At 52.4% G+C, this 20,400-nt stretch overlaps 7 protein-coding genes across 7 annotated transcripts; 5 read left to right on the plus strand and 2 right to left on the minus strand.

Moving 5' to 3' along the window:
- Window positions 1-444: 444 nt before the first annotated feature.
- PtrM4_060300 (RpoC, DNA-directed RNA polymerase, beta' subunit- subunit) lies at window positions 445-4,912 on the plus strand (the record flags this gene model as incomplete). The annotated part of the gene is made up of 2 exons (XM_001932781.2): window positions 445-527; window positions 580-4,912. 2 exons carry the CDS (start codon window positions 445-447, stop codon window positions 4,910-4,912), a joined length of 4,416 nt encoding a protein of 1,471 aa, XP_001932816.1.
- A 1,400-nt stretch (window positions 4,913-6,312) lies between these two features.
- On the minus strand, window positions 6,313-7,944 carry PtrM4_060310 (bleomycin hydrolase; the record flags this gene model as incomplete). Its single annotated transcript, XM_001932782.2, has 3 exons — window positions 6,313-7,623; window positions 7,670-7,761; window positions 7,809-7,944. The coding sequence occupies 3 exons, from the start codon at window positions 7,942-7,944 to the stop codon at window positions 6,313-6,315; spliced, it is 1,539 nt and encodes a 512-aa protein (XP_001932817.1).
- Window positions 7,945-8,786: 842 nt separating this feature from the next.
- PtrM4_060320 (uncharacterized protein) lies at window positions 8,787-9,533 on the plus strand (the record flags this gene model as incomplete). The annotated part of the gene is made up of 3 exons (XM_001932783.2): window positions 8,787-8,938; window positions 8,988-9,200; window positions 9,248-9,533. 3 exons carry the CDS (start codon window positions 8,787-8,789, stop codon window positions 9,531-9,533), a joined length of 651 nt encoding a protein of 216 aa, XP_001932818.1.
- Window positions 9,534-10,193: 660 nt separating this feature from the next.
- Window positions 10,194-11,376, plus strand: PtrM4_060330 (uncharacterized protein; the record flags this gene model as incomplete). Its single annotated transcript, XM_001932784.2, has 3 exons — window positions 10,194-10,199; window positions 10,489-10,600; window positions 10,646-11,376. The coding sequence occupies 3 exons, from the start codon at window positions 10,194-10,196 to the stop codon at window positions 11,374-11,376; spliced, it is 849 nt and encodes a 282-aa protein (XP_001932819.2).
- A 409-nt stretch (window positions 11,377-11,785) lies between these two features.
- Window positions 11,786-12,550, plus strand: PtrM4_060340 (Thg1 multi-domain protein; the record flags this gene model as incomplete). The annotated part of the gene is made up of 1 exon (XM_001932785.2): window positions 11,786-12,550. The coding sequence occupies one exon, from the start codon at window positions 11,786-11,788 to the stop codon at window positions 12,548-12,550; it is 765 nt and encodes a 254-aa protein (XP_001932820.2).
- Window positions 12,551-13,537: 987 nt separating this feature from the next.
- Window positions 13,538-16,444, minus strand: PtrM4_060350 (XPG-I multi-domain protein; the record flags this gene model as incomplete). The annotated part of the gene is made up of 3 exons (XM_001932786.2): window positions 13,538-16,197; window positions 16,247-16,383; window positions 16,431-16,444. 3 exons carry the CDS (start codon window positions 16,442-16,444, stop codon window positions 13,538-13,540), a joined length of 2,811 nt encoding a protein of 936 aa, XP_001932821.2.
- A 200-nt stretch (window positions 16,445-16,644) lies between these two features.
- On the plus strand, window positions 16,645-20,337 carry PtrM4_060360 (Treacle multi-domain protein; the record flags this gene model as incomplete). The annotated part of the gene is made up of 1 exon (XM_001932787.2): window positions 16,645-20,337. The coding sequence occupies one exon, from the start codon at window positions 16,645-16,647 to the stop codon at window positions 20,335-20,337; it is 3,693 nt and encodes a 1,230-aa protein (XP_001932822.2).
- Window positions 20,338-20,400: the final 63 nt, after the last annotated feature.

The raw sequence follows: 20,400 nt of genomic DNA on the forward strand, positions 1-20,400 counted from the left end.
ACGGGCAAGAGCAACCGGTATCCTAACTATGACTATGCCGCTGGAGCAAAGAACGTGTAGAGAGAGATGGAAGTGTGGATCTTGTTATAATGTTTCGTCGCCTTCACCATAGGCGGGGCAGAGACGGAGATGTGAGGCAGTGATGCTCCAGGTCACGGCTGCCTTCTGGGGTACGGTACTATCAGCTTATCGGACTGCATCAAGTTAGGCTGCGACACTGCTGCAGTGCTAGTGGCCCCGCCCACTAGCTCTAGCTGCGGGAGCGTCCCCCACCCAAAATCTGCAGAAGCGCGACTGCGAAACCTTGGAAGGCAAACGGCACCACATAACTGTCTGCTTGAACATGAGTCACGCGGTCACGAGTATGCGAAGACGATACCACGACGACCGATAGCATTCATCTCGCACTGTAATCTAGCACTAACTATTCACTGCGCCGTCGCCATGGAGACTCCGCGCACCACTGCAAAGCAGCAGGTCGTGGACCGCATCCCCGCGCGCATCAAGCATATTCAATTTGGCATCTAGTAGGCACCGCCGTAGTAACTGCGCTGAAGGACGCATAGTAACAATCTGCAGCTCCAACCAAGATATTGTGAACCAGGCCGTCCTGGAAGTATCCGATCGCAATGTCTACGACTTACAGCCCGGCGCGAATAATACCCGCACTCTCACGTCCAACGGGCCCATGGACATTCACATGGGCATATCGAGCAAGCAAGGAAATTGCGGTACCTGTGGAGAAGGTCTTGACAAGTGCAACGGCCACTTTGGTCACATCAAGCTTGCGCTGCCCGCATTTCACGTTGGCTATCTGAAGCACATTATCGAGGTGCTGAACTGCATCTGCAAGGACTGCTCACGCGTGCTGCTGGACGAGGTGGAGCGGCGGAGATATCTGCGAAGTATGCGCCGACCGGACATGGACACGCTGCGCAAGGGTGCCGTCACCAAGAAGATCATCGAGGACTGTCGCAAGAAAAAGACATGCCCGTACTGCAACGCCCTCCAAGGCACCGTCCGCAAAGTGCCTGGTCACCCTCTCAAGATCATCCACAACCGATACGACGCCTTCAACCGATCGACCGCAAAGACCAAGAAGCCTCCGCCGGGCAAGCTCGAGTTCGACCAGTCCTTCGATACCGCCAAATCCGCCAATCCGGATGTGGACAAGCACGTGAAAAAGGCCGTCGACGACATGCATCCGCTGAGGGCGCTCAATCTCTTCAAGAAAATATCGCCCGAGGACTGCGAACTGCTCGCCATGGTACCAGAGGACGCGCGACCGGAGATGCTGATCTGGGAATACATGCCCGTACCGCCTGTGGCTCTGCGGCCGTCAGTCATGCAAGAAGGAGGTGCGACAGAAGACGACGTGACCAACAAGATTGGAGACATCTGCCACATCAGCAGCATCATACGCGCCGGACTCGCCCGCGGCTTTCCTCTCCAGATTCTGATGGAGCAGTGGGACTTTCTGCAGTTGCAGATTGCCATGTACATCAACAGTGATGCCCCAGGTCTCAAACAGCAAGGACTACAAAAGACCATGCGTGGATTTTCACAGCGTCTCAAGGGAAAGGGCGGTCGGTTTCGACAGAACCTTTCCGGAAAGCGTGTTGACTTCTCTGGCCGTACTGTCATCGGTCCAGATCCAAATCTGAGTATCGACGAGGTCGCGGTACCGCAACGGATAGCCAAGAACCTTACGTATCCTGAAAAGGTCACACGGTACAACATAGAGAAGCTGAGGAGGCTTGTGAGGAACGGTGCACAAAAGTACCCTGGTGCCAACTACATTCTCACCGGCCAAGGTCCGAACAAGGACCCGATCAAGATATCACTCATCGCTCTTTCGCGTAACAAAGGCGAACGGCTCGATTTCACTGCGAAGCGACTCAAGATTGGTGACATTGTCGAACGCCACATTGAGGATGGCGACATTGTCCTCTTCAATCGACAGCCGTCCCTGCACAAACTGAGTATTCTAAGTCATCGAGCAAAGATACGCCCATGGCGGACATTCCGACTGAACGAGTGTGTCTGTAATCCATACAACGCTGATTTCGATGGCGATGAGATGAACCTGCACGTTCCACAAACCGAAGAGGCGCGAACCGAAGCTACCGAACTCATGGGTGTGAAATACAACCTCGCTACACCCAAGAACGGGACACCCATCATTGCCGCCATTCAAGATTTCATCACTGCCGCCTATCTACTCAGCAACAAGAACAATTTCTTCGACCGAAAGACCTTCTGTCAAATCGTAAACTACATGTTCAACGGAGAGGGCGCGTTTGACCCAGATACAGGCAAGAAGCACCCCATTGACATACCGCCTCCTGTAATATGGAAGCCCCAGGCACTATGGACTGGAAAGCAGGTCTTCAACCTCCTGATGAGGCCGAACAAGGGGTGTAGGGTATTGATCAACCTCGAGGCTGCGTGCAAGCAATTCAAAGGTACCCCTGGGCAGGCTCCTGATCTCAATGAAAACGATGCCTATCTAGTCATCCGCAACTCCGAAGTCATGTGTGGCGTGATGGACAAAGCTACAGTCGGTGACGGCAAAAAGGATTCCGTCTTCTACGTTATGATGCGAGATTTCGGTCCCGATCACGCTGTCCAGGGAATGAACAGGCTGTCCAAACTGTCCGCGCGATGGCTCACCAACAATGGCTTCTCCCTTGGCATCAGCGATGTCACACCCGGAGACAAGCTGAACATGAAGAAGCAATTGCTCGTGCAAGAAGCGTACGCCCAGTGCGATAAGCTGATTAGTGATTTCAGTAACGGCAAATTACAACCAGATGCCGGTTGCGACGCAGAACAGACAATGGAGAACAGAATCGGTGGTATCTTGTCTGGTGTTCGTCAAGCGGCTGGTGAAATCTGTTTTGAGGAGCTCAGCAGATGGAACTCTCCCTTGCTCATGGCCAAGTGTGGTTCAAAGGGTTCGAACATCAATGTCTCCCAGATGGTTGCTTCCGTCGGCCAACAAATGATTGGCGGTGCCCGTGTCGCAGATGGATTCCAACACCGGACCCTGCCTCACTTTCCCAAGGCCGCCCGCCAGCCTGCATCCAAAGGATTCGTCAGTAATAGTTTCTTTTCTGGTCTGACACCATCCGAGTTCATTTTCCACGCCATGAGTGGTCGTGAAGGTTTGGTCGATACAGCTGTCAAGACCGCCGAGACTGGCTACATGAGTAGAAGGTTGATGAAATCGCTGGAAGATCTCTCCGCGCACTACGACGACACCGTTCGAAACTCATCCGGTACTGTGGTGCAGTTCCAGTACGGAGACGATAATCTTGACCCCGTGGACATGGAGGGCAAAGCAAAGCCTGTGCACTTTGACAGGACATTTTCGCATGCCGTCACATCGACCTGGGACAATGCCGAGTCCAGTCTGACACCGCAAGAGGTACGCGACATCACTGAGTCCAAGTTGAACACCGAGCGAAACAAGTATACGCGTTATAAGCTGGACGGTGTGACACAGCTAGACTATCGTGACCCGAGCGACGATGGCATTGACCAGCATGAGTCCCTGCGTGATTTCCTCGATACAGTGCAAGACTACATTTTCAAAAAAGCCAAGAAGCTCGAGGATACGCTTACCTGGCTCGGAGTGGTCCAGACCAGTGTTGAAGACGGCAAGCAGTCACCAGCGGATGCGGAAAAGTACAGCCTTGCCGACGGTATCGCAAAGATCTCGCGTAGTGCGCTTGATACTTTCATTGCGCTCTGCTGGTCCAAGTACCACCGTTCTCGTGTACAACCCGGCCATGCCGTCGGAGCTATCGGTGCCCAATCTATCGGCGAGCCTGGAACGCAAATGACACTTAAAACTTTCCATTTTGCTGGTGTCGCTGGTATGTCCATTACCCAGGGTGTGCCTCGTATCAAGGAAATCATCAACGCCTCCTCCACCATCTCCACGCCTGTTATCGATTGCGAGCTTGAGAACAAGGTCTCTGAGCGGGTCGCACGAGAGGTCAAAGCGCGTATCGAGAAGACATATCTCCGTGACGTGATTAGATACGTCGAAGATGTATGGTACCCTGAAGGCGCATACGTCGCCATGCGCATTGACTGGGATACCATCCAAAAGCTCTTTATTGACGTAAAGCCTCACGAAATCAAGGCAGCAATCAGCGCACACAAGCCGCTCAAATGGGGCAAAGCCGGTGCTGCAGTTCACGTCGGCCAGAAATACATCCGCGTCGAAGTACCCGACCCTGACGCCACCAAAAAGCGCCCTGCAAAGACGTCACGCAACCATAAGAGTTTTTTCGAGCGCGTCCAGCAAGTCAAAGCCCTCATTCCCGACGTCGTCATCAAAGGCTACCCCGACTGCACCCGCGCTGTTATCAAGAAGGAAACCTCGCCCAACGCACAAGGCCAATACGAATGCAAGCTCCTCGTAGAAGGCTATGGCCTCCGTAACTGTATGACGACGCCGGGCATAGTGCCCTACAAGACCGTCTCCAACAACATCATGGAAGTCAAAACCGTCCTCGGCATTGAAGCCGCCCGCGCTACCATTGTGCGTGAAATCGGATCAGTCATGGGTAACATGGACATTGATCCGCGTCACATGCAGCTTCTTGCCGACGTCATGACGTTCAAGGGTGAAGTTTTTGGTATCACGCGCTTTGGACTGCAGAAGACAAGGGACTCGGTGCTGCAATTGGCCAGTTTCGAGAAGACGCCTGACCATCTGTTTGAGGCTGCTGCGAGGGGAAAGACAGATACCATCGATGGTGTCAGTGAATGCATCATTATGGGACAGAGTGTTAAGCTTGGTACAGGTAGTATGCAGGTTGTGAGGCCTCTGTATCTTGTCGAGGAGGATTTCAAACCTAAGAAGTCATTGTTTGAGGAGGGATGGGATGCGCTATAGAGGAACGTTTGGTTCACTGCTTTTTGATGGAACTGGAGTCGGATACATGCATTATCTGGGCGTAATTCTTTTATAGTTCATGCACTAGCTATTGCTGCATAGCGAGGAGTTTGACGGCTTTTCTATAGCGACGTCCTCGTCAGGGAACGGAAAATAAGAGTGTTTACATCTGTGGCTGATACTGGCTTATTGTGTGCAAGATTCTGCCAGCTTGTTAGGCGGTGACATCATCCTCTCATGGTGCCCAGGTGCCCTCCTCTTTCACTAGCGTGGTGACACAACCTACGCTAGCGCGCGTCCAACAAAAGCTCACTTTTCGCTGCAGCCTCACAAAATCCTCACCACTCTCGCATTCTTTCGCACCAAGTCACGGGCTGAGCTTGCTATCCCTACCTTCTTCGACCGTCAGCGACGAGCCACAGCTAGTTGAACTGCGAGTTCCAGTAAGTGCTCACACATGCCGCTCGAATGTTCTAGTCACTGACCTAGCCTCAGAGCAAGGGCAAAGCAAAGCCACCGAAGCAACAAGTCACCCAAGTTCATGCACATGACACTTGCGGTAGCAGGTAGGTACCCTGCAGCAAAGTACACTGACACGAAACCAGCTTCGTGTCTCTGTCGAACAGATGACCAAACTACCGTAGACGACTCGCCCGCTACAATGCGCGCTGAGTCTGAGGTATCGCTTGACTTGAACTTCAGCCTGCAATATGGCCGCGTATAGCAAAGGTCACGGTTGTTGGTAGGTAGCCAGTCAGAGCGAAAGCCCGCTCGCAAGCCCAACCATCGATCCTCTGTCCTCCCAGAAGCAAGCAAGTTAGGAGGGTGAGCAGCCTGTAACACGGCAGCCTACCCCAAGGTTATCGTAATTGGAAGGGAGCCAGTCAGAGCGAAAGCCCGCTCGTAAACCCAGCCTACTACCCAACGGCCAAGTCCCCCCGTCCGTTGACGGCGGCGGGCATGGAAAGAAGAAGGCATATGCTTTATTCAATTCATATTTGCGGCGATGGGACTCACGTCTGATTCAATCCGAAGTTACTGTGCTTAGGCCAGAGCGGCCTGAGAAGCAAGACGTTCAAAAGTTTTGTGGAGGCTCCCCTGGGACGAGTTCGCATCTTACCGCGATCCGGGGGTCCGGACGGAGACATACTCCGTTCGCCAAAACCAACTCAATTATGATAGATCTCCTGTAGCTTGATAGTTAGGAATGTATCCTTGCATTTCACAGAATTTGATGTCATTCATGATCAGTGTTTCAAGAACGCAGTGTGAGTTGAGTGATTTGTACACATCCGAGAATATAAATGAGTCCGTATATAGCTACCTAAACTCCCCATCCGCGCCTATTCAAGTGTTGAGACCCCCCAAAAAAGATACATAAAACATGAGGTGACAGGTAACTAAGCCAACGCACCCATGGGGTCCCATAGCTCCAACATGCGTGGCTTCTGCTCCAGCACCTTTCTAACCGCCGCGCTAACAACGCTAGGATCAACAACAGCCTGGTAGACAAACTCGTCCATCCAGGCATCACTCATGACAAAGTAGCCCTTGTCACCAGCACGCTCACTCCAAGAGTTCTCCACCCTCCAGCGCACAGGCTTACCCTCAACCACGTGGACAGCGGTCAACACCATAGCATGCGTCATCTGACTCTCGCCCGTCTGCAGACGCTCCGCCTTTGACATGCCAAGCTTGATGTTGAAACCCAGCTCGTACTCGTAAAGATCCGTGTCCATGATACCCTTTGTAGAGTCCGAGTACTTGCCCACATCTGAGCCAAAGAAGACGGGCATGCCGCGCTTGAGCATAGCAATGCAGGCGTCCTTGATGGTCTTCATATCGACGTTTACATAGGTTACTGGACGGCCGTTCCAGACGTTACCCAGGCGCTTCACGCTGAGCAGACGGTTGTACGGGTTTCGCGGGTCGTTGACGAGCGAAAAGAGGGAGTGTACGTCTGTACCGGAGAGAGCTCGCATGGTCTTGTTATCAGAGAGTTCCTTGGCAAAGGCCGTGGGGCGGGTGCGGACGGTGCAGAAGTTTCCGTCTTTGTCGTAGTATTCCCAGGTAAAGGGCTTGGTGGAGCATGGTGGGGGGCCGAGCATGAGGGTTAGGATGAGGTGAATCTCACGAAGCATGCGCTCCTTCTCGCTGGCAATGGCTGATTTGATTACCTCGGGTTGGGCGTTGCTGGATGCGAGGTGGCGTAGGCGGACTGCGTCTTCACGCAGCTTGGTGGTGATTAGACGGTCCATGGTGGAGGAGTTGGCTGCGTTGAAGGAGTCTGGGTATAGCGATTGAGGCACGAGTCCGTACTTCATCACCAGGTTGGCTACCATGTCCCATTGACCACCGTCACCGACGGGACTGGCCATGAGTGCTTGTACTATCCGGCTGTCTATATCCTCGCTCTTGGTATCAAGTATGCTCTCGAGGAAGTAGTTTGCCTTCTCGATCTTATCCCAGTAGAAGAGGTACGATTGCGACAGCTGGAACTCGGAGAGCTTGTACTTCTTCATAATGGCGACACGGAATACATTGGTCGAGGCAAAGAGCCAGCAACGTCCGGAAGCGGCCTGGTTGGTGACTGGCGAGCCCTCGATGGGGATCTTGATGTTGAACTTTTGGGTATCGGAGATGACGGCTGATCGCGAGGATAGAACGGCGTTGGCGGGGTTCGAGCTGAGAGCTGCAAGAGCGAGGCGGTTCTATCATGCGTGAGTTATGCACATGTTGATGGTAGTATTGTTGTACCTTGGGGTCCTCCATGAGCTCCTTCTCCCACTCCGATACTGACGCGGCAGAGACATCTCGTTGATACTTTACACCGGGGGTGTATTTGGGAGCTTCATACATTAGAGCTGAGCATCATTCCTTATCGATATACACATACGAGCTTCTCCACCCACGACGACAAAGCCGTCCTTCTCGTTCATGGGACGATCATCTTTCATGTTGAGCGCCTGGAGCCGCTCCATCAGTTTCTCATTGACGCTGGCTTCAGACGGCCTTGACTGGTTGGCACCCATGATGAATGTAGCGGTAAATAGTTCTAGATCGATTGTACAGCACCTCAAGCGAAGCTATCGTGGTATGGAGTCAGACCAGCTGTCCATCACGGTGTAAGATGTTATCGGCCTTATCGGGGCTACGCGTGCAGGGGGTCTCGTGGACGGTCGTGGCAGCCCCACATAGATCAGATGGCTGTGGAAGGCGCTGCCCGCCTTCCATCTTGAGCGTATCTGTACCGAGCATGACACTTGCACGCATACGATTAGTGTCATCTTGCAACTTTGACAGCTCGGTGCTACCAGCAGAAGAGAACTATTTTTGAGCCACAGTAGTCCTATTTGAACGTCGAATGTCGGAAAACTCTAGCCGTCGCGTTGCTCTGCGGCCAATGCTTCGTCTCAGCCACGGGACCCCGCCGATTGCGCCTGCCTCCGCTACCCAGATGTCATGGGCATGAGACCCAGCTTCCCGTGACAGAAGTCAATCCAGGGCGATGACGATCTCTTCACAACTTGCACGACTGCCACAACGCATATACATCTTTCAGCCTGCGCATCGATGAAGTGGACGCGTTGTTGGCTTCCATTACGCGCGTTCCCTAACGAGGAAATGAAGATGTACAGGGACCGAACGCTCGTTTCACAAGGCACCCAGGCGCTCCCCTGAATTCAGGCCTTATAGCTCGGCCGCAGTTGCGGCGCATTGTGGGACTTTTGCGTTTACAGACATCGCAGCTATCCTCTGCACAGCCTTGTCAATTCTGCTATATTTTCTACTCCCATTACTCATTGTTTCGCAACTTCTACGACATACCTGGTACTTTTACTGAGCAGGCATCTCCATTGTACCCACACACATCATGGCAGCCCCACAACCGATAATATGGAAGAAGCGCATCCTCGTACCCTTCTGGATTCTGCGAATATGCATAATGATCCTGATCATTGCGGCATATGCGTACACGCTGCGAACCCTGAGTGACATCGAGGACGTCGTTCAGCCGGCTGTAGGGTAAGCTAGCAACGATGAAAGCGCATGTGCATAGACTAACGGTTGTCAGATCTGTCATCGTATTCATGCTCTTCATCGTGATCGTACTATTGATCGATGTACTCGCCATACTTCTTTTCCTTCGAGATGCGCTGAAACCGGGAACCTTCCTTACCATGAACTGCTTCCAAACGGGCTTCTGGGGTGGTGTCCTGATTATGGATTTCGTCTCCATCGGTAGCGGCTCAAGCTCAGTAGGCATCGGATTCAGCATCTTTGTCTTGTAAGCTTAGAGTCTTTGCGAATGTATGCAGCACTAACATGTTATAGTATGACGTTTCTTGGTCTCCTCATCTACTCCATCGTCGGGTTCCGTCGTGCGAAAGCGGCTGCTCGGCGAGGCACGTATGCGCCAGCGCTCAACCCTGCAGCCCCAGCACAGAACCCCTATAATTCTCCATACAACAGCGCGCCCGAATATGAGCAAAACACAGCCTACCATTCACAAACACAGCCTCATGTCGACATGCACGATCAATACCTTCCCCCATATCAGGCTGGTGGATCAAGCGACTATTTCCATCAGGAACCTATGAAGCCTGCCCACATCGTGTAAAAAGAAATATAAAAGAATATAGACAAACGGCGTTCCAGGAAATCGGGTACAGCGATAGCATGGTGTTACGGCGTTGGTACCAAACTTACTGCTGGTTCGTTCGATCATAGACCTTATAGGCTAATCAATAAATTATTCGATTTCTCGGGCTTCTCTTCCAATATGTTAAGGAGAAGCGAATCCTGGAGACTGCGCAGATGATACCGAATGAGTGGTAGACATTCTTGAAAACGGTTCCAAAGCGGCGTACAAGCGGCGTACAAGCGGCGTACAAGCGGCGTACAAGCGGCGGGAAACTAATCGCATGTGGCAGGTGTCAAATTCGGTGCTTGAAGCGATGTTTGAACACATGCATGCAATCCTTTCTCAATAACAAAATTATCGGATTTGAAACAACCCATGAATGATGCCGCACGATGTCTACACGTGTGAACGGACACTTAAGCGCACCATGCCGTTTCGGATGGCACAAACCGAGGAACTAGCATCGATTGGGGGACGGCTCCTTCACGAGGCTTGGAACGTTTCTCCATCCCGGAGGTCAACGTCCACTCACAGCGTAAAGTCCGACTTTGCGGCCTGTCGCGGCCTTGCTCGTTTAATGCATGGAGCAATAAGATCGCTGCTATCCGCACGTTGCAGCTAGGCTGCGCCTTTGCCATGGCTGTGCTATTGAGTTCAACTCGACTCCACCGCATATTATGCGTCCTTCGAAATCGCATGATCCCTGACTGGGAATGAGTTCTAGGGCAAGGGGAGGTAGGATGGTAGGTGTATAAACATCGAGCGTCTGCTGCTTTCAAACAGGCACGCTCAGGTGTCTATCACAATCTCTTCATTGTTAATCCCGGTGATCTTCTGTCCCACCACGTCCTTCATTCTTTCAATCAAGATGCGTTCATTCATTCTCATCGCTGCTGCGGCCTCCCTCGCCCAAGCAGTACGCATCGTTCAGTCCAACGACGATGGCTGGTCAGATGCCAACATCCGGACTTTCTTCAACGCCTTGGACGCGGCGGGTCATCAAGTGGTCCTCTCGGGACCTGCTGAGAACCAGTCTGGCAAAGGTTAGTCCTATCAAGCTCAAATCACATAGATTCTAACAGTAATAGGCTCATCTGATGCACCACCTACTGTTGTCGATGCAGATGGTTGTGTTCACTCATCGTGTGCACCCGGAAGCCCTGCAATAGGTGCTGATCCAAAGGACCCGCGTCTGAACTATGTCAACTCCTTCCCAGTCACTTCCATCAAACAAGGCATCGAAGTCACTGCGCCTGCGCTATGGAATGGCTCAAAGCCTGAACTCGCTGTCACTGGACCGAACGTGGGAACCAACATCGCCGTCCAGACACCCTTCTCCGGAACCATTGGCGCTGCTACTTTTGCAGCAAAGACAGCGAAGATACCAGCTATCGCCTTTTCTGGTCGTAGTGGAGACCCAACTGGATTCGATCAGCCCACACCTTTCCACAGCAAGATCTACGCTGATCTCGCCCTCAACGTCACCTCAACCATCATCAGCAGTGGAGCGCCCTACCTCCCCGAAAACACCTGGCTCAACGTCAACTTCCCCGCTACGTCTGAGACAGAATGCAGCGATCCCAGCAAGTTCAAGTACATCTTCACTCGCATCAACATTGGTCTGCTCAGTGCCAAGGACGCAGAATGGTGTGGTAGCACGCGTCTGCCATGGGAGGCGGATGTCATTCTGCTCAAGGGCGGTAACTGCTATGTTACCATTAGCCCCGGAGATGCGAACGACAAGACAACTGTGAACGATGCGGCTGTTCAGATGCAGATCATCAACAAGCTCAAGCCGATTTTGTCGTGCTTGCCGTAGGAATCGTGAGAGTGTTCACCGGAACAGTAACTTTTCAATGTTAATGATAAACAATACCATTTCTGCTTTTACTATTGGCACCATTAGTGATAGTAATCCCTTGGGTCCGACATGAATCACATGAAAGCACGTGAGCTGATGAGTCATTCACAGCCCAAGGTAAGTCAAGATGAAGGGTTCCCCCATCAATATCAACTCACTTAACAATCCAAATTGTATGATCTGTCAACTAATTCGACCACTCCCACGAAGATTACGCGGGGTTCAATCAGCACTCCAGCTCAGATTCGCGCTCAAGCCAACCCACTCAACAAACATTCCATCAACACAACCCTCCCATCCATCACCACCCATCATGAATCCATCTCCCGCCCCTCAAGCACCCACCACCCAATCCCTCGCCTCCCGCATGAAATCCTACGAATCCACCTTCGACCACACACTCCCCCTCACCAGCCCCATCATCCTCCGCCTCGACGGCCACGGTTTCTCGCGCTTCACCGCTCACTTCGCACGCCCCTTCGACCAACGCATCCACCTAGCCATGACACGCACCAGCAGCGATCTCCTCAGCTACTTCCCGTCCGCCACACTCGCCTACACACAATCCGACGAAATCACGCTCGTCTTCCCCTCCGGCGTTCAAACCTTCAACTCGCGCGTTCAGAAACTGTCTTCCATTGCTGCAAGCTACTGTTCCGTACGCTTTAACAAGCACCTAAGTGCCGCTTTGCGCGAACTAACTGAGCCGCGTGTTAGTGGGGATGTGGAGGAGTGGTTGGGAACGGCGCATTTCGATGCGCGGTTTTTTCCGGTCCCGAATGTCGAGGAGGCGCTGAATAATTTGATTTGGAGGTGTCGGAATGATGCCGTGAGGAATGCGGTTAGTGGGTTTGCGAGAACCATGTATACGACGGCGGAGATGCATGGAAAAAAGACTAATGAGCTGATTGAGATGATGTTGCAGGATAAGGGAGTTAGGTTTGAGGAGGCGGTGCCTAAATGGGCGATTGAGGGATGCTTGATCAAGAGGGAGCAGTATGAGCATGAGGGCTTGAATATGAAGACTGGGGAGAAAGAGAAGACGTTTAGGACGAGGACGCGAGTGGAAGAGAGGGGCGTAAGAGAGTTTAATGATGAAGGGTTAAGGCTGATCACAGACAAATATTGGTAGTTAGATGCACGTTCTTCCCAACGTAGAACGTTGATGGCAGTCTATACGCATCAAAACCGTGCCATTTGAAAATATAGAGAATTGAAGTTACAAAATCCTACACAAATAGCTAATATCATGTGAATATATTGGCAACAAAAAAAAGGCAGAGCAGCGAGTGGATCTGTCATGACCTAGCTTCTCTGCTAGAGCAAAAAAAGAAGATGGGGCCTGACCGGGATTCGACTGTACGCTTATTAGAATTCATGTACAAGATATCGAATCTTAATGGGTGAACTTACACCCGGGGCCTCCTGCAGAATAGGCTTGTCTCAACTGGTGAAGGTCAAGAACTCCCCTAATAAACTGTTAGGAATTGTTCGGTTGGCTAGTTGGATAGTGGTGATGTCTTACAAAGCAGGAATCATACCACTAGACCATCAGGCCATAATGACTGGGTCATTGATTGATGGTAATTTGTGTGTTTTGCTGGATTATTAAGGCGAGGAAAATGGCGTGGAGAATTGCTTGAAGCGAGGGCGGCGCCGTGGGCTCTTGGGTCGTTACGTATGAGGTTTGGATGAGGGGTAAGTGGGCGGGCGGTGTCTAAGCGAAGTATGTAGTCCGTATTCCCCCACCTGGCGCCCTTTGACGCGAGATCTTGGCGACGGAGAGCTCTCCGGGCGTTGTGGAAGTATATCATCTAAATTTGAGCCCTTATCCATCGTCTGAGTTGTACTGTATACGCATGCATGCCTACTCTTGCAGATTTCAACAAGTAAATTAGGGGGATGATAATCCCACACCTACTCAATGACTTTTGTGCTAATCACTGCAAGTTTGAAACCCTTCTCAATCAACATCCTAGTATTAGAAGTCCTCGCACAAAGAGTTTGGAAATATTAATAAATTCATTAAACCTCCCAACTCCGCGCTTAATATCAATGACTGTGAAAAATCACACACGTTTCCATCATCATTAACTCGAACAACAATCACCCAACCATGCTAAGTCAGATCCAGCTCTTCAACAGCGCTTTCTCGCCATTTGCGTCTATCTTTGCCCTTCGGTACAAGTCCTACTGCGCCTTCACCTGTCTTCTCAGGGCTGTCTACATCCACGAAATCCCACGCACCAGGTACGCTCTTTCGCAAAATGATTGCGCGTTTCTTCCTCTCCCTTGCCTTCCATGCTGCTGGCGGCGAGGCTCGGGATGGCTGCTGGGGTGAAGTGGACTTCTGACTTCGTAATGACGGCGAGGAATGTGTCTGCGGTGGAGATATCAGCGCTGTGACTGACGGTTGCTGCTGGGGCTCTGATACACGCTCAAATACAGGCGATGATAGCTCTGTCAAGTCAATTGTATCAACTGTTGGAGATGTCTGTTTCGGTTTCGCTGGCGCCAAACGCGGAGATGTGAGATCCAGAGTAGCAAGTTCAGCAGGTGCAGATGTGATTTTGCTAAGACGAGGCGAGGTGCGGCGAGGTCCAAAGATATCTTTTACGCTCTTCTTCTTAGCCGAGCCGGAGGATCTTGATTGCGTGGACGTGTTCGAAGTATTTGGTGATAAGGATGTTAATGGTGGGCGTGCCACAGATGATGCAACAATCCTTAGAACAGCGCTGTCATCCTGATGGATTCGCGCCGCACCCGAGTCTTCCGGCGAGAGGGTCAAATCTAGGGAGTCAACTTCTTCCGATACGGAGCGAAGTCGCGGTGGCGGAGGAGCCGGCTGTGAATCGAGAGCTGGGGTTGCGCGTCGTGGCTTGGTTGGCGTGACTGATGCTCGCCATGCATCTAATGTAGACTGCATCGACTTCACAGATGGTATATGTACGGATTTATCGCGAGATGCTCTTGTGGTCGCTGCATCTTTCGTTCGCCGTGTCTTCGCTTTCTTGGCGGGCAGCTGTGAAGGGGAGGGGCGGGCAGGCGAGTCAACAAGATCCAGTGTCTCTATCGAGGTAGGAAGAGGAGGCGTCGAGGGTCGATCAAGTATGGTACTGGTATCTGCAGGAAGTGTCTTTGAGCGCTGGATTGGGGCACGCCTTCTCCGCTTAGTTACACTTGGAGGCAGTTCGATCGGCACTGGAGACAGGGACTTCTGGCGTTGTGGTTGTGGTGGTGCCTGAGCCCGAGTTCTCACTGGGGATGGAGACGACAAATCTAACACGTCTTCTTGTGGTTGTGTCGTCGGCCGAGGCGGTGTTAGGGGAGGATCGGAAATCTTTTCTTGCGACTGCGCAAGAGCTCGCGCCAACCTCAACCCAGGTTTGGTAACCTTTGCAAACGTCTCAATACGAGCCTGGGGCTGGTTCTTGGTCGTCTTCGTTTTGGCCGCAGGCTTGGTCTTCGGTGCAGTATCAACAGATTCCTGGGGTGTTGCTGCACGCTTGGGTTTTAACTTCCTTTGTCGCTCTGCTTCCCAGTCTTGAACCTTTAGTGGAACGCCAATCTTCACGAATGTCTCCATCACCCATATTCGTGCATCCTTCGTAGGATCAAATTTGGTGGGTCCACGTTTCTTTGGTCCATCGTCGTCCATGTCATCATCGAGATCTGCATCTCCTCCAGCTTGCTGTGAGCTGGGTGGCGGTATCTCGATATCATCATCCGGGTCTTCTTTACTCAAATCGATCTTAACGAGTTCAATGGGTGTGAAGCTAACTCGTAGCTCTGTACAGTTATCGGTAACAGGATGCTGACGTTTCCCATGAAGGCCTTTGACCACAAGTGACTCGTCTTCCTGTATTGCCTGGACATTTGTGGTAGGTAATCGCTCACGCTGTTCCGCGCACATTCGTAGCTGACGAACAACCATGGACGGCGCAAGACTGCGAATGAAGTGCTTCGCGCCCTCTAACTTGACCCAATCGAATGCATCATGCGTAAACTCGCGTAGGCCTGAGAAGTCCAGCTCCTTGTCCCAATTGATGGACCGACGCAACTTGTCCAACCCAGCCTGGTTCGAGATTGCCGGATGTGTGTAGTATCCAAGAATATCCAACCGTGGGAAGTCGTCTGGTATCTTGAGAGCTCCGTGTTTGCGTTTGAATATCTTGCTTTCGTTCGTCTTGAGCTCGTGCTGCAGCCTTGCCTTCCATTCAGACATGGCTCGGGCGTCGTTCTTGGGAATCTTGCACAGCTCGGCGCCAAATCCCGCCTTTGCAGCCTCGCATGCTGTCTTTGGTCCACAGCCTGGTATACCTTCTGGCACATAATCTCCACCGCTCATCATCGCGACCAAGATCATCCCCTCGCGGTCAAGCCCCGATTGTCCGTTCTTTGTCTCAACCGCATCGTAGACGTTCACGTGGGTGGGCGTGTTTCCAGACTTCTCTGGAGACCAGTTGCGTATCGTGATACCACTTCCAAACATGAGGGTGTCAACATCCTCACTCAGCACTGCATCAACGATCCCTTCTCTTTGTAACAATGCGCATTCTGCCTCTGCCTCGCCCGGCGCAAGATGTATAGGGTAGCCGAACTGTTTCAGAAGCTGCTTTGCGAGGAATTCGGGGATAGAGGCGACATTGGGCCCGGTACGTTTATTTCGCTTGAACGGGGGCTTGTTTGGTCCGTCGAAAACAAAAATGGGGTGAATAGCGAGGGCGATCAATCGAAGAAGACGGTAGTAGAAAGTTCGTAAGGCCGGGTTAGTTCCACCTGGCACTGTTAGCCCTACTACCATATATGCTCAAACGTAAGCGCCTACCTTTGCTGGCCTGTATCTGAAAGAGCCATATGGATGTATCAATAGCGATGCGCAGTGGTCGGCCAGTCTCTTCGAACTTTTCAACGGCGAGTTTGGACAGTGCTACGCGTCTGCCTGGGCCGATCTCTTTGTAAATACTGCGCAAATTAGTATAAGCTCCCCCAAGGTGCAATACGGGACCTACCCATGAATACCCATCGCAAACCCGTACCCTGCGTTGGATCGCCTGCAGGCTTCCTTTGTTGGTGATGTTGCGCGCGGCTACTACCGATTAGATAGTTGCTAGGACGACGGCGCGCATCCCCGTCCCACACGTCACGGATGCACATCTGTTTCCCCACCATGATCATTACTATCGCACTAACAACTTAGACATATCCTCAAACCAGTCCCAAACCATGGCGTCCCGTGGTCGAAGCGCTGTCGCAGGTGAAGGCCCTCATAGCGATCGCAGCTACGACTCAAGCCCTGATCCCTTGGCGCTCTCCTTCAATGACAACACACCGGCATCACGGCGCAAATCCGTCGCAAGGAACCCGATGACGGCCAGCTCGCCGACGAAGCAGCATCGTAGATTGGAAGCGTCCGAAATGATGTTTTCGTCGCCATCCAAGTCGATGATTATGAGTACGCCTAGAGGGCCCGGCGCAAGTCCCTGGCGCATCAAGGTCACCGTCCAAGCCGAACCAGGAACAGACGAAGAGAACGCCGAGTCTCCATCCGTGAAGCGCGTGACGAGAACTAAAACAACAACGGTGCCTTTGAAGGACCACGACATGTCTTCGCCCGTCAAACGCCCTCGCGGCCGGCCGAGGAAGTCGGACATCGCCGCCTCCCCGAATCCCAAGCCCAAGCCTAAGCGAAAAGGTACACCAGTGAAGAGAACGGCACGATCAGGATCCCGAGACATCAACATGAGAGCTGGAGAGTCAAGCGCCGCCGATGTGGACACCGACGTACCCCCTAAGAGGAGGAGAGGCCGTCCCAGGAAGAGCGTGCAGCCAGCGACTGAGAACGACGACATCATTGTAGATGGGCCAATCCGAGAGATAACCCCTGCTCCCTACTCAAGTTCAGTGACAGGAGGATCGAAGAAGAGTGCACGCTTTGCAGACTCCTCTGACCCCGCACAACGAACATCGTCGATTGACCCTCCAGACACACCTGTTCGAACAGCATCAGGAAGGAATTTGCGAACTCGTAAAGGCACCCCACATGCAAACAAGGTCGTCCTAATTGAATCGGAAGAGGAGAAAGATAGCGACGTGCTCACGCCAACTAGTGGAGAAGACGACGCCTTTAGAACCAGCCAAGATCGTTACGTCTCCGAGGACCGTGAGGGTAGCCTTCTCACGCCAAGCGAGACCTCTGCACACTCAAGTGACGGAGGTGGTAATGTAGATGGTGATTACGACGACGACCTTCCAGATGCCCAAGAATACGAAGATGAGCCCGGAGAACAGGATGCCACTACCAAATACGCTTTCGACGAAGGCACAACGCGAAAGCTGGATGATACGACTGTTCTCGACAGCATGACCTTTAGCATGATATCGGTCGATTCATTGCGCAGCAATGGTCCACGGAGCAGCCCGTTGCAACCTGAAGAAGCACAAACTACCAGAGCTGCAGCCAGTGGATCAAAGCTCAGGAATGAATTCTTGCGGCCATCTTCGTCTGAGCCTCCGAGTCGCGAAGAGCAGGCATTGCCACCATCACAGAGCCTCACTGTTGAAGCGGCTGCCAGCTCAGGACGCCCCAAAACATCACGTCATGTGACCCCAGCCATGGACGCCGAGATTCCATCAGCCCCACCCGATGCTCCTCGGTCCTCTGCCTCAAAGTCGCAGAGTCCAGGGCTCGGTCGTGCAGTGACTGCTGGTGTGGCTTTGCAAGGCCTGTTAGACCCTGACCGACTTACACCAGAGACTTCACAGAAAGCGCTTGATGAGAACCGCGACCAATTAGACGATCTTTTCCGAGGTTTCAGCGACAGTACACGAAAGGAGCTTCAGGCAGGTCTGCGTCTTGGGGAGCAGCTTGCAGAGGGTCAGACGAAGGAGGCCAGTCCACCTCTTCCCTCGAGTCCGATTAGAGGACAACCCAAGACCGCCCCCAAACAAGGTGTGTTCCGAACGCGACGAAAGTACAGTCAATCGCGTCTTCTTACACCAGAAGATCAGGATCATGTCGTCACAGCGTCGGAGCCCGCAGCCGCAGCCGACGTCCAGTACCCAACCTTGAATGCCGATGAGATGGACAGTGCACCCCTGAGTCCTGCGCGAAGCGAAAACGAGATGAGCTGGCGAGTCGACACTCCTTCGCGTGCAGCTATAAGCGCGGCACAAGCAAACACCAACGAAGACGAGGCGATAGAACCAGAGTCTGCACGGCAAGATGACTTTGGTGATATCTGGCAAGAGGAGGCTAGCCGCTCGACGAATCTGGAAGGGGAGGCGCCAGCAGATGAGGGCTCTCCAACACGCGACCTCTTCATCGAGGACATTCCTGCCAGGCCAGTTCGTGGCAAGCTTTCTAGGACATGGCGCCGCAAGAATGCAAACGACATCCACAATGAAGCAGAGCCACCGAAAGAGTCTACCTCTACACACAAGGATCTCACAGTCTCAAATCAGATGGACGGCAATGAAGATGAAGCCATTCGTGATGAATCCCCATTATCCGATGGCCGAGAGATGCGCGATGGAGAGGAGAATGTTGGAGGTGAAGAAAGTGATGACACCGGCATGTTCTTCCAATCAAACATGCCTAACGTCTTCAACCCAAAGCGTCCGTCTCGCTTTCAAAACCGAAGACAAAGAAAACAAGAGACTGAGAAGGTCAGCTTGTCTGCTCTACTAGATCAGGGCGAAAGTTTTGCAGAGTCGTCCCCGCCCATGGCAACAAAGAAAGTATCAGGGATAACAAAGACAAACCCATTCATCGACACACCGCCTCGCTTCCAAGCTCTTATGAGCTCCCCAAAGAAGAGCAGTCCTTTGAGGCGGGAGCTTCATAGTGCCGACATTTCCACTAGCTCAGTGCAGCAGTTTGAGGAGTCCACGCTACCACTTGCGCAAAGTTCGCCGTTTCGCACCATTGTTGACGGAGACAGTAAGATTTCTGCAGCATCCGATCAGCAACAGTTTCGTCGGGAGATGGAAGGTAACACTGCGTCTACTATCGTACGAGTGCGCGAAGAAGCAAACGAGTACCTTGACGCGTATGAACCACAAGAACGCAGCCTAAACGAAATTACAGAGGTTACCGAACCGAGCCGGACGCACCAAGAGCGGAGTCTTCTACCTTCCAGTCCGCCAAAAATGCAGCGACGATTTGAGCAGAACTTGCTTTCTGCACGCAAGCCATCGTCTCTTTCCAAAGTTACTCCCCAATCGGACAAGGCGTCGACCCCCAAAACACAACCATCCTCATCCCGTTCCAGCAGACCCCAGAAGGTCGATACCACCCCAGAGAGTTCATCGAGCGCATCGAGCGAGGACTCAATACCTCCTCAAGAGCAGTCTGGCCTCCTGTCGCGCCTCAAATCCGCCATCCTACCCGCCCCACCAGCACCGCACCCAATCCTCTCCCGACTGACACCTCTTCCAAAGATCGAGCCCTGGACAAAAACCCACTACAAAGCGCTCGATAAGCTTTACAACACACACCTCAAACACCCAGCTCTCTTCTGCCCCTCCATCGTTCCCCCAACACCCCTCTCAAACACAAACGGCTACCTGCTTCGCAAGTTCGTCTCCGCCAATGGCAACATGCCTTTGGTCGGCGCCAAATTCCACGCTTGGGGGTACAGCATGGTCATGACCGAGGAACTCATCGTCCTGTGCAGTGTGTTCATGCAGCTCATGAGCCTGAGGAATATCGACGAGTACGAAGAGGTAGCTGGGAAGAGGATCCAGATGGGTGATTGCGCGCCTGGTAGGACGGGTGATTTGATCACCGGCGCTGAGGTGCTGAAGCGTCTTGCTACTGTTGTCATGGGCGAGGATGTGCGGAGAGATGAGAGCGAAGGGAAGGCGATTGATCGCACTCTTGGCTTGGAAGTTGAATGGCCAAGGCAGGGTCGATAAGTTTGAGTTGTTTTGGCTTGTATCTCAGGCGTTTAGGATTGTGTGTATAGTGTGGGTTGTAAT

This window comes from Pyrenophora tritici-repentis, chromosome 2 (assembly GCF_003171515.1).
Source record: "Pyrenophora tritici-repentis strain M4 chromosome 2, whole genome shotgun sequence".
Lineage (NCBI taxonomy): Eukaryota > Fungi > Ascomycota > Dothideomycetes > Pleosporales > Pleosporaceae > Pyrenophora > Pyrenophora tritici-repentis.